The sequence below is a fragment of the Python bivittatus genome, unplaced genomic scaffold (genome assembly GCF_059951505.1).
Source record: "Python bivittatus isolate LINGU-HERP-01145 unplaced genomic scaffold, Pbiv_v1 ctg000190_np1212, whole genome shotgun sequence".
Lineage (NCBI taxonomy): Eukaryota > Metazoa > Chordata > Lepidosauria > Squamata > Pythonidae > Python > Python bivittatus.
In genome coordinates, this window is record NW_028277042.1 from 2,739,075 (window position 1) to 2,766,738 (window position 27,664).

Sequence of the window (27,664 nt, forward strand, 5' to 3'; positions counted from 1 at the left end):
CAGAACCTGGAAGGAGTTGACCCTCTTCAAGCTGATTGGACAGGCAGATGAATATGGGAGAAGGGGTCCTGCTCTTTTCACGTGCATGTTTATTGGGCATGTGAACATTGATTCCAGTCTGATTCCAATGATCAGTTCAATTTGTATTGTCAAGTCAAATTGCCGATTTGACTTGTAACATTGAGTCAGTTTGATGTTTTGAATTGAATTCTCGAATCAATTCAGCTCCAAAAGTCAATATAGTGTAGAAAGTTGCTTCAGCTGGAAAACTGAGCAAATCACCTTTGAACTGAATTTCCGAAACAAAGCTTCCCAGAGCCCTAATATTGTATGCGCTGATTATGTGGCTAAACGATTGAACCATTTTCTGCAGGATCTTTTGCATACTCCCAGACATCACTTAATATTTTTTTCTCTGATCGGGTCCATTCACACATTTGGCTGCCAGGGTTCTGTGACCTATATGCATGTATGAATGAACCTCACAGTGGCCAGCCAGCAGACATCACATGTCATCTGGTGATAGTGCATGAGTGTTCCCATCAGGAAGGCTCATTCGCAGCCCTTATTTAAAGGCACTACTGCAAGTCTCTATTTGGCCTTAGCAAAAATTGTTTCCTAATCCTATTTTAGTTGGGCAGGTTGTTTAGAGAGTGCCCTTGTCCAAATTGCAGTTGTGTTTTTCTTCTGAAGGTGCAATGGGGTCTTGGCTCTATCCTCCCTGAAAAAGGATTGACTTTATCCATTTCTCTTTTTAAAACCAGCCTTGCACAGTGATTCATTTTTTACTCCCTTGCATGATGTGGGGAAGGAACTGCAGCTGCTGAAAATTAGGTATCTGGTTTTTTATCAGCAGCGAGCAGCTGTAGATCGCCCTGGACAACTGTCGCCGTGCCCCAGTTCCAGTGGTTGCTGTTGCTTCCTCCATCCTGCTTTTTGTTCAGACAGATATATAGCATTTTAATTAAGCCTTGGGAGGCTAATTAATAGTCTGTCTCTTGAGGTTATTTATAGGAGAGTTCTGTAAGAAATGTCAGGTTGGTTATGAATATGCTGGTGGTGGCATCAAGTTCAGATTTTATTTGTTTTAAAATAAAAGCCTATTCAGTTTTAGTTTTTCTAGTCGAAGTTGATGGCAGCAGAGAATCAGAGTTTGTTAGAGACAGTGGACGCCTTCGGAAGGAGGGACCGGTGGTGTTCAAATTATAGTGGTGTTTTCCTCTTCCTAGTAGGAACAGGTTGCACCTTTGAAGGTGGCCTGAATGACAAGCAACTCTACACATGGACACACACATGCACACACATTCATTTTTCAACCCTCACGTTGCCAAAAAAAGCATACAGGAGAAAATGTGTTCACATTATCACTATTAATAGCTTCTGCCTTTTAGGATTGGTTATCAGCAGTAACAGCAGTCAAGAAGTACACTGCAGACTAGCCCTAGATAGGTATTACTTAGATTTTGTAAGATAATTAGATGCTGTAATGTGTGTATACCCATAAAGATCAGAACCATGCAGTTAATGGTTTTCACTGTGACTTTCTATGGAAGCAAAAGCTGGACTTTGAAGAAGTAGGACATTGACCTTTTTGAACTTTGGTGATGGAGAAGACTCCTGAGAATACCATGGACAGCCAAGAAAACAAACCAGTGGATCACCAAACCAAACAACCCAAAGGCACAAATGACTAGGCTCAGATTGTCATATTTTGGAGGACACATTATGCAAAGACCCAGCTCTTTTGAGAAGTCCATAATACCAGGAAAGGTTGAAAGAAAGAGAAGAGGTTAATCAACAGCAAGGTGGAGGGGCTCAATTGCAGCGGTGATGGGTGCCCCACCGGGGGACCTGAAGGGCCAGGTTGAGGATGGATCATCCTGGAGAAGGTCAATCTTTGCGATTGCTAAGAATGGACCCCGACTTGGTGCCACATAATCAATCAATAGCCAGGAAAAATAAAAAAGTAAATAGGGAAGAGATATACAATACAATATTATAAAATAAATTTAAAAATTGAAAGCAACTTTAGCTTGGTTCTACATATTAAAATATCTTATATCAATTTTAAAATGTAGATCCTTATTAAAATCAAGATAATATGCAATCAGGGGACGTGGTGGCACAGCGGCTTAATGACGCTGAAAGTTGCTGGCCAGAAATGGTCGACGCTTCAGTGGTTCGAGTCCAGCCTTTGCGTTAAACAGGGTGAGCTCCTGTTTCCTCCCCAGTTCCTGTAAACCCAACAGTTCGAAAACTCACATGAGTAGATAAATGGGGACTCTCACTCTGGTGGGAGGAAAAATGCTGGCGGTGCCTTGCAAAAAGGAGTCGGGAGCAGTTGCTGGTAAGCGCGAAAAACCGCGCGCGCCCGAAAAGGGCGCGAAGCAACGGAAACCCCACCTCCTGCGCTCGCCAGCTGGGCTCTGCTCTAGGAAGGAGGTCATGGCAAACCACTTCCAAAACAATTGCCTTGAAAACTGCAAGGACTCATCCAAGCAGTCACTGCAGAGTCGGTAACGACTGAGCGCAGATTAAAAAAAAAAAAAAATGCAATCATTAACGGCTGATAACAGCTGGCACAAGGTGGTTGGTTTTATCATGGTTTCAGCATTGTTTATTGTTTTTATTGCACTGTGTTTTTATTTCGTTTGCTGCCCAGAGTTACTTCTGGTAGATGGGCAGCTATGTAAGTTTGTTTAATAAATAAATAAATACATTTATAAATTGGGATGAAAGAGAATAATAAATTCTGCTTAGGAGGGAGGGAGGGAGGACGGACAGCTCGTGATTGGGAAAAGAATAGCACTAAGTTTCATGCATCAAGCAGGGTGGGGATATCACACAATTCTGTGCCTTAACCTTCTCCCCCTTCTAAGATGAGACATAGTGATTTACTACTAGTGCTTTGCTAATAAGGTGGAATGCAGAGCAGTTGGCTTTTCCTGGTCAGCCATTAGAACCCTGACTAGGAGAGGATGTCAGCTTGTACAGTAATCTTTCAGAAGTTATTACAGCTCAAACTTGGAGCAGTCTTTGAAATGATCTGTTAATCTTTCCCTCTTCCCTGCATCCAGATTATTTTGCAGACCACATGGGGGATTATGAAGATGTTCTGGCATCATTGGAAACACTCAACCTCTCCATTCTGAAGGCCATGGACTATACAAAACGGGTGAGTTGTCAATAAACAGTTACCACAGTTTCTCCAAAGCTGATATCTTGAAACTTGTGTCCAATAGAGCAGTGATACCTTTTTTTAGAACAGAAACTCAAAATAGCATTACAGTATGCTAACCATGCAATTAATCAGAGTTGTGCACCAACACAATGAGAAGATGTAGCCCTCTGATTAATAACTCTCCACAAACAAATAAATTAGCCCCTTATAAAATACCACAATTAAGTGCATGGAGTTTGACTGCAATTCTAGGTTGTTATAGGGAGGAAACTGCATTGGACTTCAACTTGTAAAATGGGTTAAGCTTTAGCAAAGTTACATTTTTCTTTCATTCAACATGCAAATTTCACATGCAGAAAAGAAGGGTTAGATCTTGCACTGCCATCTGAAGTCGGATTTCAGGATGGAAAGGTCAAAATGAAACTGGGTTAATTTTCTCCAGTCCTGTTTGATTTTTCTCTGTACTGATCTGTCCCAAATAATAATAAGATTTACTATGTGACAAGAATGCACTAAAGTCCAGGCTAACAAACAAAGCAGATTTTCTTCTGATGTGTCGGGATACATGTGGTTTTAGGGTTAAAATAGTGAAAGGGGAAGGCTGGTAAAATCAGATTTTATATGGAAACTTGCTCTAAGATGGTATAGTAGTAGTATACTGTTAAATAGTAACAATGATTGAAAATGTAAAATTTCTGTTTTGGACGATATTGTAAGCATACAAGTTTCTTGCATGCAGAGCAAGATCGTAACAAAGGCAAATTATGATCTTTGGCTATTCACTTCTGAAAAATAGTTTCTGAATTATGCAGAGCAGCTGTCCTTAATTTTGGGCAATGCATTGCTTTCCTCTTTTGTCTTGGAAGGAAGGAAGGAAGGAAGGAAGGAAGGAAGGAAGGAAGGAAGGAAGGAAGGAAGGAAGGAAGGAAGGAAGGAAGGGAAATGTGGATATTTTTCAGTACAGTTCTGTTTCTTTTCCCCTCCACTAAAGCTAATCCACTAGAAAGAAATCCTCTCTGAGACACTGCTTACAAATTTTCTACTTTAAATGCTAATGCCGGTGCAATGTTCCAAAAATGGCCGATTACTTTCGTTTTATTAAAATCTTTCCTGCAATCTTGTTTTACGGGTGAAGGGCTTGTACAACTATTTTTAATTGGTGTTTATCCTTTGTGTCCCGAAAAGACGGCTGATAGTTTGTTTCTTTTAAGGAGACATGTGGCAATTATTTTCTGTGGGGGAAGTTCGTAAACGATCCTCCGTAATTAGCGCAAAAGGAGATAAGCTAAACAAAGTGTGGCACTCTAATTACTTTCTTATTTAGTCAAATGTGATGCTGCGATATCCAGCTGGTAGGGAAAATCAAAACTATGGAAAAAACCCATATTTACCTTGTAAAGAGGCTTCATTTTAGAAATGATTTCTTTTCCTGCTAATCGTTTAACACCAAAGATCAATACTCTTGAGGGTTGGGTAGATTTCTCATTCTGCAAAGTGTGAAACAGGAGTGAGAAACGGTACGAGAAGAAAACCAGAGGCATGAGAGAAGAAAACAGAGCTAAACCTAGCTTACACTCACCCAGTTCATTCAACCCCCTTTATCTTTTTATCCCTACAAACCATCCTTGCTCCCTTACACCAGTGTTCCTCAACCTCAGCAACTGTGAGCTGTGTGGACTTCAACTCCCAGAACTCCCCAGCCTGGCTGGGGAGTTCTGGGAGTTGAAGTCCACACAGCTCACAGTTGCTGAGGTTGAGGAACACTGCCTTACACCATTCCATGCATTATCTTTTGTTACTTAAACTTTTCAACCTTCTCTTTTTGAGTGTTTCCTCAACTTCATCCAACCACATCTCTCTTGGTTTCCCCCTTCCTCTCAAACCCCTTCACACTTCCTTCCTACATTTGCTTCACGATTTGATTCGTACTCATTTTTTGTCTATGGGATCAACCCTCCTCACTATTTTAAATGGGTCACTCACTCTGTATTCACTCAACATTCATTTAGCACTCGGATTAAATGGGTGGAGTTGTGCCTGATTTGGTTTGGCCCTGTCATCTGTTTTCAAGTTTTGCCATTTTTCTTTTACCGAATTATTTTATGTATTGTTTTCATGGTTCAACATTTGTAGTACATTATTTTTAATGAATTGCATCCTTCCTTTGGGGTTCTTTGCAACATCGAAAATGGGGGATTAAACTTTACCAATTAATTATTAAGAAAAAGAGCCAAAGATGGAATGATGGAAACAAGGAGGCCAAAGAAAAGAGCAAATTATTCATATTTGAGTCATTAGGGCCCACTTTCCAAGATCACTGTTGTTCAGTGCACTAAAACTTCCCATCAGTTTGGGGTTTGGTTAAGCAAGAATGGAATTAAATGATACATCATCAAGGGAGAAAGGTTGTGTGAGGTAGGAGGACACATCATCATTGCTGTCCTCTGCTGACACTTCCAGTTGCCTTCACCAAATTGGTGGTCGTTGCTTCATTTTGAGTAGCCCTTCTTCCTAAAAAAGTGCCCATGGTGTCTATGGACAAGTGAGCTCCATGGTCACCTTGCAAAAATTCCCATCATTTAAAGGTCATTATGGAGAATGTCTGCCAAGCTAACAGATAATTGAAGCATCAGAGGATACTCTGTTCAGGAAAAAAGAATGCTGAAGGATACATCAAAGAAAAGATTCATCCTTCCGTATCCTGAGCCAATCAAGAGAAGAACTGGTGACAGAGGTCTATAATTGCCAACGGTTTTCTTATTTACAGCTCTTAGAAAGATTTAAAGTAGACAAAAGAGTTTATGGTTTTGAACATTGTAAGACTGAGTTTGAAAGAGAATTGTGTACAAATGACGAACATGTAATTGCTAACATGTATAAACTTTTATTGAAATTTAGAACAGAACAACAGGTGAAAGAATGTATGATAAAATGGGCTAAAGTTTTGGTTATAATATACAGATGGAACAATAGGAAAATATGTGGTTGAAAGGATTGAAATTTACATTATGTTATAATCTTAAAGGGAATTTTTATAAAATAATGTACTGTTGGCATATGACACCAGAGAAATTGTCTAGAATGTATAAAGGCACTTCAAATTTATGTTGGAAATGTGAACAACAAGAAGGGACATTTTATTGTGCTTGGTGGACGTGTAAAAAAGCTAGAAAATTCTGGATTCAAATACATACACTGATTCAGAGGATTTTAAAAATTAATATACAATTGAGACCAATGTCTTCCTCTTGGGACTGATGGACAAACAGTTGGAAAGAAGTTACAGAACTTTGTTTTTGTACATGGTAACTGCGGTGAGATTATTGTATACACAAAGATGGAAAGATTCAGTGTTACCCACAATGGAGGAGTGGTTGGTGAAGATGATGGAACTTGCTGTGATGGCCAAACTGACTTTGACCATACTTATATGGTCAATATAATATGTTTATTGCTGACTGGGAACCCCTTATGGACTTTTTATGTAAAACAGAAAAAAATGAACTGATGATTTATGGTTTTGATGTTTAGACAGGATAGATTATAAAAAGAAGAGTCATGTTGTGACCTTAGAGTAAGAGGTAAATTTGTAATTGTACTTATAACTGCTTGAAAGAAAATCGGAAGCTACTTCTTTGTATCTTTTTTCTTTCTTTTCTATTTTTCCTTTACTTATTTTTCCTTCCTTGCATTTTTAGTTTTCTTTCTGATTTCTTTTTCTTTTCTTCTTCTTACTTTATATTAGTTTGTACCTTCCTTTTTAAAAATTTTATACATTATAGTTTAATTCATTGTCTGAACTCATACCATGACTGTGAGTTCTTAAGCTGAAGTTTTAGAGCAGCCTTTCTCAATTTGGTACCTTCTAAATATGTTGGGCCACAACTTCCATCATCCCCAGACCTCATGTAGTCTAACACATCTGGAGGAAGAGGAACTGGTTAGTACTGAAATACAGTGGAACCTCGGTTTACGAACTTAATTCGTTCCGTGACTCTGGCCGCAACCCGAATTGGTCACAACCTGAAGGAAATTTCCCCATAAGGTTCAATGTAATTACCGTTAATCTGTTCTGGCGTGGAGGACAGGGAGGCAGCTATTGCTTGGAGGGAGAGTCCCCCTCCGACCACGTGTCAGGGGCGGAAAAATGGCCGCGGACCACGTGTCAGGGGTGGAAAAATGGCCGCGGACCACGTGTCAGGGGCAGGAAAATGGCCGTGGACCATGTCACGGGAGGGAAAATGGCCGCGTAGCCTGTTCGTACCCCGAGGCGGAGTTCCCAAACCGAGGTAAATTTTTGCGCCCGGAGCTGGTCGTGACCCGAAAAGTTCGTTAACAGAGGTGTTTGTAACCCGAGGTACCACTGTACAACATAATACTCTAAATGTTGGGCGGGGGGTTAGCCACAAACAAAGCAACTTTCTACACTGCTAAGAGTATGCTCAAACTGGTTTTTGAGATGAGCAAATGAGTTTTTCCCATAGAGAAATCTTCAAATTTTGACGAACTGGCTTGCAGAATGATACATTTTTAAGGAATCTGAGAAATTGTCAACTTATATATTAGTGGATTCATTTTCACCCCTCTTTCCAGAATTATTCATCCTGCTGTCAAATTGAAGTAACAAATGGAGAGATGGGGCCCAAGCCACTTAAAGAAACCCTTTTCAAGTTTGGCTCAGATATTTTGAAAGCAACTTCAGGTCTTCCAAAGTTGCAAGAAGATGGGTCCAAATTACGATGAAGCTTCAGATCTTTGCTGAACTGTTTTGAGATGACACAAAGTGTTGGTTTACCCCACTCCACTCTCTTGGGCCAATCTGCCACAATAAATAAATAAGTTTTGATACCTCATTATTGGAATTGAGATCCCTACTCAACAAGTTGCTCTGGGAACTGGGAAAAATATTTTAGTCAAGGAAGATGGCTTTTTTCTCTCTCTTGCCTTTTTTTTTTTTTATAGTGGAGAGACCTTCAAGTCCAGAAGCTGTTCATGTTGGAGAGACAGGGAGGTTGCATCAGAGCCAAACATGCAGGAGATGAGCTGAGAGGCAACCAAAGGTTTCCTATACTGAAAAGCTGCTGTAGCAGACTGTCTCTTAGAGCAGAACAAGTGGCTGATTAGTTATCTCCCCTTTGTGTGTGTGTGTGTGTGTGTATGTATGTATGTATGTATGTATGTATGTATGTATTTTAATCCATTCAATCATGGCCGATTCTCAGAGACTGCCTGGACAGGTCCCTGCAATTTTCATGGGAAGGTTTTTCAGAAGTGGTTTGCCATTGCCTCCTTCCTAGGGCTGAGAGAGAGGGACTGGCCCAAGATCACCAAGTTGCTTTCATGCCTAAGGTGGGACTAGAACTTACGGTCTCCCGGTTTCTAGCCTGGTGCCTTTAACCACTACTCCAAACTGGCTCTCCATATTTTATCATTTGAGATCCCATATTGTTAACTACTGTTTCCCACTCCAGATTCTGCTACAGAAATCTCTCAGAATGTGATTGAGGAATTGCGTAATAGTAACTGCACATCTCCAGAATTCTCACCACCTGCTATCAGTCATTAAAAAGAAAGTTGCCGGGCTGATAAAATTAATTCTATTATAGGCATCCATTTCATTTTGTAGCATACTGCTTTCATTTCCTTTGTCTTACAGAATTAGGTCTTGTGTTCACAGAGAGCAGATGAGAACGTCAATGCATTGTGCATTTGTCTTAACCAAAATGAATCTGAATTTTTATATCCTACTTGCTGTTCCCAAACAGAGAGGGGATTATGAACAGGAGTAAATCTTTTCCCTGTTACTTTTATTGGGCACCATTCTACCACTATTGGTATGCTATATCAAACCAAGAACACCAGGAGTTGACCTCACTCATATTTGGCTTTATAGCAGTGCAATGAAGCCAGTGGTATTTTGGTAGATGATGACCTCTGAAGCCAAATCAGAGTGAGGGCAATATTTTCTGCCTTAGGTTATTTGCAGAAGAAAACACAAGTGGGGAGAATGCACCCAGCAGGATGGACAATGATGATTGTTTCTTCCAGAAACAAGCAACAATTCTTTTCAAACAAAAAATATTTGACTGAAAACAGTTGGTTCACTGGCCCTGCTCAGTTTCCCACTGGTGTTATCATAATTTACAAGGAGAAAGAAACACATATTGGAATGACTGAAAATCAGAATGCGAAAATTGACTAAGCTAGAATCTTTCTTCCCAACATCAACGTCTCTATAGGCAAATGTTTTTATTTGAGTCTTACGTAGCAGGGGTGGGAGATTTGTGGCTCTCCAGATGTTGTTGAATTGCAATTCCTGGCCCTTCTCCCTGTTGCCTGTGCTACATCTGGAGGTTCCCCATCCCTGGATTGTGAGGAACATACCTTGCTATAAGATCTAGGCTTAATATTGCAGCTTTCTCCTGGAATGATGTCAGGAATAAAATCATCTTCAAGTTGAATTCACCTTAGTTACTCTTTTAAATATTCTCTCCCACCTCCCTTAGATCTGCTGAGCAAGCTCTGAAATAACTCATTTTCGCACCAACTCCTTTAGAAAGCAGGATTTTTTTAAACTCCCTTCTGAGAGTGCCATGTGTTGCCGTTAAACTGCTGTCACCCTCTGTGGTTCATCAGTTCTGCCACTTAACTGTGGCAAATGTGATGCTGTGGCCAGTAGAATGGGGGAAACTGTAGCTAAGCTGCAAAGGGTTACTGGCTGGTTGATATTTCCTGTAAAGTCCGTGCAAATGTTGCATGCCCGCAGGACTACACATAATGAGCAGAAGGAATAACCTTGAGGAACAGAAGGAAGAGCTGCAACCAAGACCACACTCAGATAACAGAAATTTGAGTTCAGGCCAGATCTATAATCCAAGGAGGCATCTCAGACAAGACCCTTCCTAGATCTCTTGAAGATAAAGAGAAGGAGGGGAGAAGCGTATTCAGACTTGCAAGATTCTGTTACTATAACCTTATAATAAAAGTAGTATTAGCTTGCATGACTTTGGTTTGGTCCGGTCTATCTTGGAGAGCTGGTACTACCATGTGCTGCTCTGTGCAATTTCTCCCACAAACAGAGAGAGCCAACCTTGCGGGTCAACGCTCCATCTCAAGAGATCCGTCCTGGCAAGGAAGGTCATAATTACTTTATTTCTTTTTCACTTTTCATTAAAAGAAGCACCAATGGCGTTTATGTTACTAAATAAACTCAATTTTTTAAAAACCCTGTAAAAATACTGTATCAGTAAACAAACAGGGCAGCTGGGAAGTCATGTAATCTCTGTTAGAAATTTGGTCTAGAAAATGTTTGGTCTTGGATAGGTTTTTGGAAGTGGTTGGCCCTTGCCTTCAATGTCTCCATAGGCAAATGTTTTTATAGGGCTGAGAGAGAGGGGCTGGCCCAAGTCACCCAGCTGGCTTAGTCCCTAAGGCAGGACTAGAATTCACAGTCTCCCAGCCTGGTGCCTTAACTGGCTCTCATCTTGACCTTAAATCAGGCTTAAAACTAAAATTACATATTCTTTTGCCTTTTTATTGATAAATGATGCAGAGAAATAATGTTTGATTCATAATACTTTTGAAAATTAACAGCTGGGAAAATGGTATTCCAAATCAGACCATTATTTCAGCAACATCTGTAAGCACAGGGATTCAGTGTATGTGCCCTTCAGATGTTGCTGAACTAAGTTCTAGCAATTCCAGGCAGTATGGCCAACAGTGAGGGATGCTAGGAGATGTGGATCAATATGTCAGGACATATGTTCTGCACTCAAGAACTCAAGAAACCATTGTAATGCAGTTGCCACAATCAACTTTGACAGGCAGCTTGGAAGATGGCAGTAATTGGTCACTTTTCACATGGTGGCAACCCAACAACTCTTGATTGGTTGCAAATATAAAAAAATAAAGCAGTGTGCAGAAAACTGCAGGGACTTGTCTAGGCAGTTTCCAGGAGTCAATACTGGCTCAAAGAGGAAAGGGAAGGGAAGGGAAGGGAAGGGAAGGGAAGGGAAGGGAAGGGAAGGGAAGGGAAGGGAAGGGAAGGGAAGGGAAGGGAAGGGAAGGGAAGGGAAGGGAAGGGAAGGGAAGGTGATGAGAACCAAGGACTTTTTTTAGAGCCAATGGCAGGCTAGAGTCCATTTAGAACCATCTTAATTAGTGAGCTATGAAACTATATGACATAAGGGTTTTTAAATAAAGTATGCAAAGGACCAAGAGGAAGGTTTAGGAAGCAAAGCATCTGCAGGGCCCTGTAAATACCATACCAGCTTTCAGTGGTAGATGTTGTGTGATAATACACTAGTTTTTTCATTTTATTGATTGTAGCAATGCTGCATTCTATTTACTTTTCATAATTGCTGGATGTGTGTTTTCCAGACCACAGCAATTCTAGCATATGGACCTGACTCATGCATATTTCAGGAGCAAAGAGTGCTGGGTGACCTACCAGAAATATCCATAAATATAAACCCTGAACAAATGACCATGTTACAAATTCTTCCATTACCTTAACTGTTCTGGCTAACACAAACACTACTTCTTGTATGGATGCTGTTTGAAATTAAAAGTAGGCGTTTGCTGTTGGTACTTTCATATCTCCAGCATAGCTGCTTTGGAAGCTGATGGATGATCAGCCGTGCATACCATGAATACTTTCTGTCATGACAGTTGAAGGATTTCTGTTTTTTTAAACAAAGAAGAAAACAAAAAGGAGGAGGAAATGATATAAAGAGAGGGAATGGGAGAAACACACTTTAATCAGGATGGGAAAATGGAGCCTTCCTATTCAGAGAGGACGGTTATCAGTTCTTGGGGAGCAACATCAGGAAAGGATAACTGCCTTCATGCCCTCCTAGTGGGCTGTCCAAAGGGATGCCACTGTGGAGACAAGATGATGGACCTTCTAGCACATCTAGGAATTTGGAAAGATGAAGACTCATCACATCTGGAGAATGCCAGGTTGGAGAAAGTTGGACTAGATGAATTTCTATTGTTAAGCCAGCTGGTGGTTCTTGCATTCTTAAATCCTCCTGTTTCATACCAACAATTCTTGACCCAAAGTTGGATCCAGGCACTGGAGAGTCTATATATGAGGAAAGACTGTCCAGCAGTCAAGATTCCAGGCGTAGACCATAGATTTTACTTCCATCAAAGAGCCATTCCCAAACAGAGATTTTTTTTATTTTGATGTTCATCAAGCCTGACCAGCTACAAAGCCATCCAAGTGTATTAAGCTACTTTATGACATATTTTCATTTCCAAGATGCTCTCTTAACCAAGCCCTTTTGTGCTCTTCTACTTTCTGATATTTGACCCAACATACTACCATTGCTTAGTAGCTGTTCTCGAGATCAGAATCAGAATCCTGGACAGAGGGCTACAGATCAGTGGAGGGCTGATTCTGGCTTGGGTTAGCATTCATTTAACTTCTGTCTTCTGAGAAGGCATCCTCAGACTAGGAGATGAAAGGGAAAATAGTAGTTACCTAGGACTTGGTCTTGGATGAACATGTTTTCATTTGGAAACACAATTTTACTATGATTCTTCTTTGGCAGAGGGTTTCAGAAGGTGCAGAAGATTCTTTTTAAACTTTAAAGAAAATGATGGCAATAAAGATAATAGCGATGATGATGACGATGATGGTAATGATATAAATCTGCCATGTGTAATTGGTTTCTTAGAGACCTTATAGGTGTATTGCTTTGGTGGACTAAATATTTGTACAGTGGCGTAAATATACATATAAAGAATCATATTTGTAAAATGTGTAATTTATAACCATATAAATTCTGCTGAATTAGGGTATTTAATCAGGTTTGATCCTATTTGTTAAGGGCTAAATGAAGGCCAAGGATGACTTTCCTACGACAACACTTAAATTAATAGACAGCAGAACTCTTGTGTTTTAAGAGTTTCCAGGCCCAAAAATTGTATGTACCCCATATATTTTAAGTTTCTTTGGCAAATGTGGCAGATTTCTGTATTTGAATATTTTCCTGTTTTTCCCCCATTACATGGGCAATAAAATGATGGTACCTTAATGCATTAATGGAAGGATTACTCAGAATCTACTCTGTGTCTGGAGCCATAGTTTTTATGTATTATTCTACTGAATTATTTCTTTTATTTTTAAAAATCTTTCAGAAATCTGCATACATAATAATGGTCAGTTTTCACATATCTAGTGAATTTGGTATGCAGCTCTCTAAATACCTACTGTTCATATACCCTGATATTCACTTAAAAGAAATAGTCATTTCAATAGTATTTTTGCATATCATTTCACAAGACATATTCTTGCTTGGATGTTTTTTCCAAATACATGCATCTTTGTACACTAAGTTATTATATAGAGGATAACAAATGCCAGTTCCATCCATTGATAATTCCATTTGATCAGCCTTTTTATTTCGCTCCCACTGAAACTATGATAGATTTCTAACTTGGATTTATCTTCTGCTATGGTATTTGGAAAGAGGAAGATTTTTTGGCATCTGTCCTGCTAAGATTTGCCCTTATATTTTTCATAAAAGCAATTTCAAGTTAAGGCACACACCTTCATTTCAGATAACATCAAACTTCAGAACCGAGAGATCTTCTGAAGTGAACATTTGATACATGGGAATGAATTTCCTTTAAAAAAAAATGAAATGGAGTATCTTTTCCTATATCTAAAAATAATCTTTGAAATATCTTTATATTGCATGAAACCTGCCAAAATGATCAACTCCCCACACGGCTCAAAAGAAAAGACATTTGGGGCAAAAAGAATAATTGCTGAATAATTGCCATCATTTTCCTTCAAGGTCATGTGTCTGTCATATTCTCTTCCATTTATGCTTTTTTTTTTGCAAAAAGACAAAACCGCTTTCTTATGTTAATGTATCTTTTTTATTGACTACTTAATTGGGTTCCCATCAGTGTGCTGCTGGTTATGTGCTGAGGAATTGTTTTTTTCAAGAATGCCCATTTAGGGAGAGTAACTTCAGTTCCCTTGTGGCACCTGTTTTAGATATTTTAGCACAACTTCTGAAATGCTAACCAGATGACAGCCTTCTTTTCCTCTCGTATCCCCACCTTATTGCAAATTATGAAGAAGAGCGCCCCTCATGGTGATTTTTTTCAGTTAAGACAGTTGCAAACTACCACGTATTTGTCCAACATGTGCAATTATGTTTGCTAGGCTGAGCACCATGTTTTATCCTCTCTCCACAACGTATGAGGGATCGCAAAAGAAGCCTCGCCCTTAGTCTGTTTTGGCCTCCTAGGTTTTACTCCTAGCTTTGCCCTTACTCACTGGCTACATTGTAAAATCAAGCCAGAGTGAAGGTAAGACCCGCAGCCCTCACTCTGGTGCATGATAGGCTTTAAAAAGCAGAGAAAATGGCCCCCAGCAGCTGTAGACAGCACAATGGTTATCATTTGCAGCAGTGTAAAAAGAATAGTGGGAAAGCTGATAAATAACTTTCATGAAACTTCATTCATGTGTTTTGATTCATTCCACCCCAGTTATTGAAAGGATCTCATTAAAAAGGACATTTAAATTGTCTACAGTCGTATCTTGCAATATATCTAGATTTTGTAGATTGGAATTAATAAGGTGTAATTACCCATCCCCATTTTAGAATGTGATTTTTTCATATATTCTGAACCAATTTTTTTTTAAAGTAACATTTGGGGAGGGGGAAATGAAGGTTTGAAGTTTCCCATTTAATGAAAACTGTATTCACTTTCTCTTTTTTAAAAATTAATTCTTATTAAAGAAGGGTTTTTTTGCAAAGTAAAAACAATACAATTTTAAAGAAAAGGGAAGGTAAAGAACAGTGACAATAGAAAAGAAATGAAAGAAAAAAGACTAAAAAAGAAAGAAAGAGAAAAAGAAAGATGTAAAGAAGTGGCTTCCAATCTTTTTTACAGCAGTTATAAAAGCATTTATATGAAAGCTGGCTGGGTAACTTTAGGCCAGTCACTCTCCCTCAGCCCAACCAACCTCCCAGGATTGTTGTGGGAAAAATAGGAGGAGGAAGACGTATTAGGTATGCTCACTGCCTTGAGTTATTTATGAAAAATAATAAAGGCAGGACAAAAGTGTAACAATTAATTAATTAATTAATTAATTAATCCTATTTTATCCTCTCTCTCTAAAGTTACATCATGGCTCCCTTCTTTCCATATTCTACTCTTTCTCATCGTTAAACCCACATATCACCAATTAATTTCTTTCTGTTTTTACCAAAAAGCCCATAAAGGGTTTCCAGCCATTAATAAATGTAGTTATGGTTTTTTCCCTAATCAAGCAAGTCAATTTTGCCATCTCTGCTAATTCTGTCATCTTCACCAACCGTTCCTCCATTGTGGGTATTTCAGAGTCTTTCCATCTTTGTGCATATAATGGTCTCACTGCACAAAAATCTTTCGTGAGTCTTTTCTAGTTGTCTGTCCATTAGTCCCAGCAAGAAAAATTCTGTTTTCAATTGAATATTAATCTTTAAAATCCTTTGTATCACTGAAAACTGTGTTCACTTTCTCGTGCCAGCATGAGGAGCGACACCCGGAGAGGTAAAAGTTCAAACAGACCGTTTATAATTTAAAACATGGAAGAAAACAGAAGGGAGACCTCTTTGGTAAAATAGCTTCTTACTGTTTGCTTCTTACCTGATTACTGAGCAAGACTCTGAGCAAGAGGGAGACAGGCAAAAATGAGAATTTAAACTCAGATCTTACATCAGTGATGGCAAACCTTCGGCGTGTCGAAAATTCAGAAAATGCGTAACTTGATTCTGCTAGTGTGTCACCCCCCCAAACAAAAGAGAAACACTTCTTTACATATTCATTTATTTTAAAAAAATACAGTCCAAGCATGTGTGGTGCTACGTATAATACAAAGAAACGTCAAATAATTACAAAATGAAATATGAGTAAAATAAATTCAGTTTCGTTGGTAACTCAGACAGGGAGAATAGTTGTTGTCGGGTGTTGGTGAACGCTGGCATGTCATCCAAAACATGGTATGGCATCTTTGACACACGTGTCATAAGTTCGCCATCACTGTCTTAGATCCAGGGCCCACACTGAGTGCTTAATTAGCACTTTTATGACCTCTGCATCAACCATTAAAAAGAAAAAGGAAAAAAAATGTGGAGTTTTTGGTGCTCTCTGAGATTGGTGGTTTGCTTGCAGAGGCTTCATCAGGTAATAGGTAATAGATGAAAATAGGTAACATTATCAGTGCAAGTGAGGTAACATCATCAAAGCGAGTGAGTTTGCTGCCTGTTGATATATAGTGACTTATACCGATGATGGTCTCTAGTTGGGTCATGAAACGTCTGCAGGGAAACCACCAAGCTCAGAGAACACCAAGGACCCCACAGTTCAACCTTGAGCTACTGAGATTCTCTTCTACTGAAAAAAAGAACTTGTGAGAACTTAGAGGGCCCCAGAAAATGTTGTTTGACTCAACGTAGAGATTATTTTTTTGAATCCCCCATCCAACCTGAAACTCTGAACAGGAAATTCTATCAGCTGTAGAATGGGTGTGACACTGTGAGTCTTAATGAGTACAGGAGAACCCTTTAAGGACCACACCTGGAAAACTGGCCAATATCAGAGTTCCCTAAGTTTCAAGTCTCTACTTGTCCATGGAATTTATTGGGTAACTTTGGACTAGCCATTATCTCAACCCAACCTACATCACAGGGATGTTGCTGAGAGGATAAAATGGGGGATGGGGGTGCATGTACACCACCTTGAACTCCTGGAGGAAAGGCCCAATAGAAATGCAATGAAAAGTTGTCGAGGACTGCAAATCCTGTAACGTGTCCTTGGACCACTTGTTGAAGTGGACTACCACTTTGAAGTGACCCAACCTCCTGCATAGGGCTGTTGTAGTGCGAATAAAAGGAGGGGAAATTTCCAGGCGAGCCTTTTCTGAGAACCCAGAGGAACATGGTGAAACAGAAATGGGAGCATAAGTGTAGTGATCATAGTTGTTATTGGAATGGTTCCTTCTTTTCTTTTGCAGTGCTAGAAGGAAACCTGTATTATGGTTTTGAAAAGAGCTTCTGAGTAGTTTTGTTCAGGGATTTGTTGACTGCCGGCTGAGCTAATTTAAGCCCTTATCTGTAACAGCAGATGCATAAACATCTTCTGCTCAAATTTCTGAGGGCTGTACGCCTATAGGTGTGAACACACACACACACACAAACACATTTGTGTACAGGGATGGAATGTTCCCCAACACCTTTAACTTCCCCCTCCACATGAGTAGGGCAACTCTTCTTGGTTGGGATATTCCCATGACACATGTTGTGGGAGAGGAAAGCTTATCCCAGCACCCGAGGCACTCCAGAACTATGTCTTTTTCTGCTGCATAGCTTCATTCTGGGTTGTACTCCTTGGTAACCATGAGAGATTGTGGAGAGGTGGGGTGAGTAATGGAAGGATAAACAAGAGATGGAGGGGAGTCTGTCAGTAGCTGATCTCATAAATGGCAACTCCGTCCAGGTGGCAACAATGGTTCAAAACATTCTGAGAGTTTTGCCAACCTCAGGGACTCCCTAAGAAATGAGGGTTGGACATTCCTCTGGCAATTTCCTCTGCCTTCACCCCAAGGCTACCATTAAAGATACCTGGGCTGCCACCTGGTGGCCAGCAGAAGACAGCATGTTCTTTAGAATTGCAAGGTAATAGACTTCAAGCGGGGTGAAATGCTAAAAAGGATTTTATTCAATAAATATTAAGAGAGTTACAGGAAGAAAGATACACACATTCACATCTCTTTGGCTTGCCAGAAAACCCTGAAATAGCCACAGATGTACCCTTCAGCCAGCCAATTTGCAGATGACTTCTTCTTCTCAGGACTTTAGGTCTGCACTGAGGTTCCAACTATTTGAAGAACTTTTTCACCTTTATATACTTTACTTTAGAAACAGGGAGTATAACCATCGGTAGCACATCTTATCTGTATCCTGGTCCTATCTTCAACCAGTGGACTCTCTGCCAGAGATGTTTTGGGAAAGACAGAATCTCTAGCAGAAAGCACCTGGGGATGGTCTGACATCATACCTAGTCAATAACTTGGGAACTCTGATAAGTGACCCTTTGCCAGTAATATTTTTATAGGAAACATTGTTTCTGGTGTGCAGCCATTGTTGCCCCCCACTTTGGATTAAGGATCTGATGCTGTTCTGTTTAATTATTAGTGCTAGAAGGAAATGGGGTTGGCTCTCTATTTATATACAGTAGCTTGCCCTGTCAATGTTGGAAGGGCTGTTGTTTTTTTCTTGATAGTTCCTAGATTAGGCTGTTGTTTACTGCTTGATTATTTGGTGTTAATCCTGGTGTTAGCCCCTGTTTATCTGGGTGATGATTGCTGGTGAGGAGATGTTCTGATCTTTTTGTTTCCTTTTTATTGTCTCTTTTGAATAGTGTGTAGATGTTGTTTATCTCTATGTGCCTGTTGATGGCTGCCTTGTCTGAATACTAAGCTTCCAGGAATTCCCTTGCATTTTTGGATTTACCTTGGTCTAAGATGCTGACAGTTTCCCAGTTGAAATTATGGTTTAGTCTGTCCATGTGTTGTGAGATTAAGGAGTTTTCATTGTGTCTTCTGACTGCTAGTTGGTGTTCATGGGTGTGCTCTGTTAGTCTTCTGTCTGTCTGTCCTACATAGTGGCTGTTACAGTCCTCACACTGTATGTTGTACATGACTCCTGTTTTTCCTTCTTGGGCTACGGGGTCTTTGGGTTTACTTAGGATGTTTTGGAGGGCTTTAGTTGGTTTGTGTGCTATGGTGATGTTGTGTGGTTGTAATACTCTGTTGGTTGTTTCTGAGATGTTTCTGATGTATGGCAGTGTTATCCTTCTCACAGCTTGTGTTGGTTGTGCTGCAGTGAGTTGAGTGGTGAGGCACTTTTTGATAAAGTTGCGTGGGGATCCATTTTGTTGGAAGATGTTGTATAGGTGGTCTGTTTCTGGTGTTCTGGGTTTCTGCAGTGTGTTTGTGCTCATCCTACACAGCTCCTCTTGTGGGAGGATGGGTTGTTACTTTGGTAATGGAGCACTTGGTTAATGTGGGTTGTTTTTTGATAGACTTACAGTATATTTCTAATTTGCCATCATTTCTGCTGCTGATGTGGATATCCAGGAAGGGTAGCCTGTTGCTGTTTTCATCTTCCCTTATGAATTTTATTCCTTTGAAGATGTGGTTGATTCTTTCATGTGTCTTCTCTAGTTGTTCCTTTTTTATTATGACAAAGGTGTCATCTACGTACCAGATCCATACTTTTGGTTATATGCGTGGAAGTGCCATAGTTTCTAGATGCTCCATTACAATCTCTGCTATGAATCCTGAGAGTGCTGATCCCATGGGTGTTCCTCTGATTTGTTGGTATATTTGTCCATCAAACTGAAAATGGGAGGTGAGGCAGAGGTTGATGAGGCCCATGAAAAAGCTTTTGAGATTATGCATCTTCCTCTATTGCTACTGCCAAATATAGGTGCCTGCTTGCTTTAGCTGGCCAGCTTGGATGACCTTCACGCCTTGAGTGACCTTGCTTGGAAGTACTTTTTCTCTGTGTCTCTTTTCTTTCATTAAATTTGCAACAAGGCCTTGCTGTGAAAGTTTTAGCAGTGTATTCCTAATGACTGTCCTTGAGTAAGAGGAGGGTGGATATCTGTTTCTGAGCTTAAGCAAAGAGCAGTGGAGACTCAGCGTGCCTTCTCTTGGGCAAAGGTGATTCTTCCTGAGAAACAGTGCCCCATTGATCCACACGTGGGATCTTTTCTGGAACTAGCAAGAGAAGAATCTGGAAAAGTGGAGAGTTTGAAGTTCCGATGCTGACTTGAAATAGACATTAACCTTGCTGGAGAATTTGATTGGGTCTGTCTTTTTAAGCAAACTGGCCTGATTTCCCCAAAAATATAACCGATTGAAAACAATTTATTCTTTGGATTATGTACTTACCTGAATGTTTCTGTGCAACGTATTTAATACATAAACGAGTTGCGTGCATGTTTGTTTTCATGGATGTGTGCAATCCATACACACACACACCACTACACGCATGTCATTCATTAGGGCAGTGTTGTCCAAACTTGGCCACTTTAAGATGAGTGGACTTCAACTCCCAAGTATTCCCCAGCCAGCCATGCTGGCTGGGGAATTCTGGGAGTTGAAGTCCACTCATCTTAAAGTGGCCAAGTTTGGACAACACTGCATTAGGGGAAACTGAATACAGAACTATGTACATTAAGGAAACAAATGTATAAAAAAGGAAGTCCAGAAAGTCACATCCCTCTCAGCTTCTCTTAGATTGCAATCTGTCCTATTTGTTTCTGTCACGAATATCTAGACCAGTGTTTCTCAACCTTGGGAACTTTAAGATGTGTGGACTTCAACCCCCAGAATTCCCCAGCCAGCATGGGGAATACTTGGGAGTTGAAGTCCACTCATCTTAAAGTGGCCAAGTTTGGACAACACTGCCCTAATGAATGACATGCGTGTAGTGGTGTGTGTGTGTGTATGGATTGCACACATCCATGAAAACAAACATGCACGCAACTCGTTTATGTATTAAATACGTTGCACAGAAACATTCAGGTAAGTACATAATCCAAAGAATAAATTGTTTTCAATCGGTTATATTTTTGGGGAAATCAGGCCAGTTTGCTTAAAAAGACAGACCCAATCAAATTCTCCAGCAAGGTTAATGTCTATTTCAAGTCAGCATCGGAACTTCAAACTCTCCACTTTTCCAGATTCTTCTCTTGCTAGTTCCAGAAAAGATCCCACGTGTGGATCAATGGGGCACTGTTTCTCAGGAAGAATCACCTTTGCCCAAGAGAAGGCACGCTGAGTCTCCACTGCTCTTTGCTTAAGCTCAGAAACAGATATCCACCCTCTAGACCGTTATCCTTAGGCGTGATACGAGGGAGAGATCCCTTTGCCAATTTTAAAATATTAACTCGAAGATGAGGAAGGATTTTAGCTGCAGTGACCTTACAAAGTTTGCACTCTCAGTCAATAAGTTTCTATTGTTTTGCTATTTTTATATACATTATCTGAAGTGCCAACAAAGGGGAGGCATGATTCATGAAATGAGAAGGAAGGAAGGAAGATTCCTGCATATTAGAGAGATTTTTGCTCCTTCACAGAACAGGGATATCAAAAGGGTGTTTGCAGGCATGAACTTTGCACAGCCACCTCCCTTGGTCCCTGCACACTCCTTGCCTTCCCTGACTCGATTGTTTAAAAACAAATAGGAGGAAAATGGCATGTTGCAACCTGAAGGGCCATCATCCCAATTTCCAGAAACTCCCCTGGACCCCATGTAGGCTTCCTAAGCATTTTAGGAAGGGGAACACCAGTGGTTTCTTTGGAAGCTGAGCTCAGGGGAGAAAAAGCAAAACAAGTTGGAGTCGTAAACAGCATCCTTGAAGGGGCTAGCAGGAAGTCACCTCAGCATTTTGCCATCTGGTCAATGAGCGCTTTGTGACAGGTCTCCTCCCACTTTCGTTGGGCGAAACTCCCTGCGAGATGCTTTCAGAACTCCAAACATGCCTGCTGCTTGAAACACGTGGCCGATCGTAGTGGAAATCTCACCAAGGAATGCCAGCCATTGGAGAGGATCCAAGTGATCACTTCATTTACCAAACAACTGTGAGTCACCGGGATTCGCATAAGCTGTGAAAACATCCCCAGTGTAGAATTGCAGACTCCTTTTACAATGAATATGCATTAATCTACATCTAAATCAGTCTAAAACAGACGAAATACTTTTGCACCTGATATGAAAGGAATTTGGGGGGGGGGATCTCGTCCCTTCCTACATAGACAGATTGCTCTTCTTTGGTAGACTACAGTAAGCCTATGCAAACAGACATACCTGGCTACCTGATCTTCGTGTAAAGTTGCAACCATTAATTGGAGACCAACAAGCCTCTGAGCCATTCTCATTCTATGACTTCTATATGACTATATGATGCTATATGACTATATGCTATATATATATATATATATATATATAGAGAGAGAGAGAGAGAGAGAGAGAGAGAGTGCTCTGTGTGTGTGGGTGTGTGTATGATTATATATGCTATGTGACACTATATGACGCTGGAAGGCAAAATCACAAAATTCCGCCTTATTTTGGCCACGTCATGTGATCAAACTCACTGGAAAAGGCAGTTATGCTTGGAACGGTCAGCAGTAAAAGGAAACGAGCCCACTAAAAAACACGGTGGCTGGACACCATCAAAGCCAACACCAGCCAGAGCATAAAACAATTTTCAGAAATCATGCAAGATCAGAAAATGTGGAGAGAGCTGGCCATAGGATCGCCGAGAATTGGACATGATTGAACAGAGAGCATCAGCTTCATCATATGACTTCTAAATATCACTACACAATCTCTGTCCTTGTCACAATGGGCCATTCGCCCGTAATTGTCCGTAGCGAACTTTGCTCATACTGTGTGTGAAGAGTCCTGAGCTTGTGTCAGCCCCAGAGCCCAGCAGGTCCAGCAGGTTGGTACCCCTAGTGACCAATCAGAGTGACCTGCTAATTCACAAACATGACTGGCAGGGTGATGATAGCACTGTCCCACTGTTGTTCCATCTTGACAAAGCCATCGGGGCAGTCCCTACGGTACTTCTGGCTGCATTATGTATGCCTCCCATTCTCCAAGTGTTCTGGAAGTCTCTTAAGATCTGGTTCTGTTCCCGGGCCTGGAATTAGGATGTTTATGGAACAAATCTTTTTTTTTTTTTTTAATGTTATAGATGTGGTTTTGTCTGGGCAATCATTCTGGGCAATATTCTTGAATTGGATATTTTAAATTTTGTAAGCTGCCTAGAATCTTTTTGGAGTTGGGTCGCCTCAACATCCAATGAATTAAATGAATTAACTCTTCCCCCTCTGATCAGACTCCAGCTTACTCTCCTTTGTGTCAAAGAATTTTTTTCAGGTTTTTACTTCCAGCCATCCTTTCTTTGAAGCCCTGCAGCTGAGAATGAAATCCAAGCATGCCCTAGGGCCTGTCAATAAGGCCAAGAATTGCCAACTTCAGTTGAACGTGGAGTAGGTTTGAAAGCCCATTGCTCAGAATGCAGAAAAGCTGAGTTGGATTTGATTTTTTTTTATATTTACATTTAATTATCTAGTGCTGATTGACACCTTCTGATGAGCAAGTTGAGAGTTCTTTGAATAGAATAAGACGAAATCAGCTGCACCATTATCATTAACAAGAAATTATTGAGTCTATTACATGTTGAACCCAGGTACAGGAAGTATATAATGAACCATTTTTAAATGGAGTTCTCCCTCTCCTTTTTTTTAAATGAAGCAATTATAATGATAATATTAAGTCTAGCAAGGATCCTCTTGAAAATATAAACTATCACTCAATTTCTTTATTAGATGTGGATGCTAAAATTTTGACCACAGCTTTGGCACTGAAAATGTATTACTACCAATAATTCATTCTGTTCAGTTTGGCTTCACAAAAGGTGACAAACTGCAAATAATATCAAACTGTTAAATCATATGTTAGAAATGCAATACAAGAAACTAGATTTTGCAGCTGTGTTTTCATTACATGCTGGAAAAGCTTTTGATATTGTGCAGATTAAATTTTCGGAACCTGTTTGGATGAGATAGAGATTTCCTCCCATTTTTATCAGTTAGATAAAAATATGGTATCTTAATCCATGGACTATACATAGATTACGAATGGAAGTATTTCTTCACCTCTTAAGATGTCTCATAGAACTCAGAAAGGATGACATGTTTGGGAAGATTCTAGACCTACATTCATTTATAGATAGCTGAAAAGTATTATTAAGATAATAATAGCAATTTACAAGAATAAATTTTTGGAATAAAAGTTGGTATACCCTATTTTAATAAATCAATAAATAATTTTTTTTTGAAATATTAAATATTTCTCTTACTATCTTAAGATGAGTCATTAATCTAAAGATATTTTTCCTGCTTATTGGATACCCCAGCAGATTTTAAAGAGGGTTGGGGGTCAATTGTTCATGCTGGAGATAAAATGAGAATGCACGTGAGGGCACTTGAACACACATATTTTGGGCTTGTTCTATAAGTCTTATTTTGAGTTGATAATGAAACCACTGTTAATATAATTTAGACTAGAGAAATAAGATTTAAAGGTATTGATGAGATGTTGAATTACATACCCCAAATCTGAAATTCATTGGTTTATGAAGAACTTTGGATTTATTGAGCTTAGAGTATAGTTGAAAAGATGGTTTTGCTTTCTTGGGAAAAGTTACTGGGGGACTTAAAATCCTGGATTGAAGAGATTCAGCCTTTGACATGATTCTTTATCAATGATATGGAAAAACTGATCATTATGATTCTGCCTGTGAGAAGGTTTAATTTGTTGTTTAAAAACTGAGTCACCCTTATATATCTATTTTGATATCTGTATAGCCTGTTTTTTCTGATGTTCTTGTTTATACACGTGCATGTGTTTATTTTTTTTCCTTTTTAGTTTCTTGACTTTTTGATTTTTATATATATAAACGTGTGTACATACACACACACATCTAGTTTTATAGCTTTTTTCATTTTTCTAGTCATTTGATATATTAATAAACTAAAGAAAAGTGTGTATTCTAATGTTTATCATACTTTAAGACTTATCATTAAAAACTCCAATAATATGAGTTAATTCAAGGTAATTTGATGTAGCTGTACTAGTCAGCCTAACCATTTTGCTTGCTATTTTTGGAGCTCTAACTTTACCAACTGAATGACTTCTTATATATTTCAAATCTGTGCTATATTTCTTTTGCAGCTATCAGTAAGCACAGAGACTTTTTTTCATGATGCTCATAAAACCATCTAATGACAAGCTTTAATATACCAATTGTAAGCCTGCCCAACGGATCTAGGTTATTCCTGCTGCTTCATCACAGCTAGGTTTCCTCTGTCTGTGCCAACTACCTCTTTGCTGAAAAATCAGATGATAATTCCTCCCTATCAGAAATCCCAGAATGGGATGATGTTAGGGGTCCCAGGAAGTCTCATCTGCAAGAGAGAATTGAGAGCAGGGACAATGAGTCAACTTACACTTTCATGGGGGTGAGGGGATAGAGAAATGCCTAGAAAAATGAGGTATGTTAATGCTAATTAATAAAGATGGATTAAAAATAATTAATCAGTTTTCTTTCTAAACATTTTGTCTTTTCTGGCACCTAATATGCTCAGATTTTTTTTTTTTTTTTAGTAACAAGGCATACTAACACACACTTTCAGTGTTTTATTCCCCAGAGTTATAATACTAGCTAATGTCCTATGTTTTTCCTAAGCTTGAACTTGATGAAATGACTTTTCACAAGCTGATGGCCATGGACTACCGTTCCCATCATGCCCAGTCTTAGATCAGGCAGTATCGTCCTAGATATACGGATAGCCCCCAGTTTGTAGGCTATGATATAAAATACATTTTTCTTGATTTTCTGGTTTAAAATAGCTGAATTGATTAATGATAATTTAATGTAGCCCCTGGCATATTTTAACTTGATTTTGTTTCTGCTTTTGTTTTTGTTTTATATTAAGCAGGAAATAACTATTCAGGATAGAATTAATCAGAGCAGACTTCATTAAATCTCCTGAAAACTGGCTGACAAATCTGTTAATAAGACCTTAGGCTGAAGCATTTTTACTGATTACCATCTTAATAATCTCCTCTTTGCACCACAAGCTAACGGTATAAAGCATCTAATGACAGAATTAGAATTATGGTTATGAAAACACATATAATTGCACATGATTTAGGATAGCTCCTTCCATTCCAGTTATTAAAGCTGAGAGCTGTACAGCCGGGAATTGTTCAAAAGCTTAGCAACATCTAGGAAAAAAAATAAATAATGCTGACTGCTTTAGCATAATCTTTAGATAATGTATATAGCATTTCTTAATATTTCATTACACACTAGGTTAAATCCAGACAGGGCATCTATTTGGGAAGAAGGATTAAAAACAACAAAAAGGAAGATGGTAGCTATGAACACACAATCAAAATCCTGCCCTTGTGTGTGCGTATGTGTGTGTTGCATTGGCAATTTGATTGCATAGTTGTGGTTACCATCTTAACTTTTTTGACCCCCTCTGCAGAAGCCCGTGACTTCGGATTTATCCATCTGTGTGAGTAGCCCTACTGAAATCAGTGGGGTTTAATTTAGTCACGTCCCTCTGTTTTTTAATGTTCTTCATGAACTATGACTCAGTCTGTGCTTGTGAAATCCTTTGTAACCAATCATATTGATTATATAGGTGGTGTAGTTTATTTTTATTTTCTTTTATTTGTAAGTTTTAATTTCTACCTTTCAGTGGACTTCTAGTCAATAAAGGACTGCATTCTAGGCTGGATGGACCCAGAGAATTTCTAGCAACAGATTAATTTTCTTTCCTTCCACCTTCAAAATGAGTCTTTCCATTCCAAAATGTCTATAATTACAAGGTTACAGTATATGCAGAGTTTTTGTCCTTGACCTATGATGATTGGATCACAGTGTAGTCATTCCAAGAAATAGACAAGTAATGGTTTAGATGCTGCCTAACTGTGTCAACATTTGGGTTAGTGGCATCACAGTTACCGCTTTGCCCAGAGACATGGTGAAACGGCAAAAGGGGGAAGACAAGGACCAAGATGTAAAAGCCATGACAGCTGAGAATGATGGGAGTTGGAGTCTACATGCCTAAAAGCACCCTTCACCTACCTGGCTGATCTTCAGATGTGTGGACTTGAATTCCCAGAATTCCATGGCCAGCAAGGCCACAGCTGAGAATGCTGGGAGTTGAAGGCTATACAGCTGGCACAGACTGCTCTGAAGGAGTGTTAGGCTGGACAAGGTTGTTGTAGGAGGTGGCAGATGTGCTGTTAGGTCTCTTCCACATTCAGAAATCAGAATAGAAAAATGCCAGCTCCTGAAGACATTGGAGCCTTCTCAGAAATAAAGCCAGGTAATTTCCATCCTCAAGAGAAATGAATCAGTAACCTTGCATAGACCAATCTACATTTCCTTGAGAAATGCCTGTTAAATATTCTATTTACTTCCGTCCACTGAGACAGACTTGCTTTTTTGTATAACCCTCTTGTGCTTCCATCAATAGCAGCTTTCAGAAGCGTTCCCCCTTCCATCAATTTGGTATTATCTGTCTTGATTACAGTTGAAAAGGCTGTTGCTCCAAGCACCCAACTTTTCAAATAACACCTGATTTGCAATCACTTCAGGATAAGTCGGATGAACTTCTCCAAATGCAGACCAAACAGCAATCAGCAGCCCAACTCTCCATAAAATGAAACGTTTCTTAACCCAGTAAATTATTCTTTACGTTCATGTTTTCTGCCCAGTCCGTGTACTGTGAACAACCGCTTTCTGTCCGCAATTAGCCATGGAAATAGCAGAATCTGACTCAAATGATGATAAACGGCCCATCGTCTATTTAAA

At 39.5% G+C, this 27,664-nt stretch overlaps 1 protein-coding gene across 1 annotated transcript in view; it reads left to right on the forward strand.

Annotated features, from left to right (window-relative positions):
- NECAB2 (N-terminal EF-hand calcium binding protein 2) overlaps nucleotides 1–27,664 on the forward strand; it is a 181,052-nt gene that overhangs the window by 93,728 nt on the left and 59,660 nt on the right. The window contains exon 5 of the mRNA XM_088136366.1: nucleotides 3,078–3,175. Within this exon, the coding sequence (XP_087992492.1) occupies nucleotides 3,078–3,175 (98 nt within the window). The remainder of the gene's footprint in view (nucleotides 1–3,077; nucleotides 3,176–27,664) is intronic.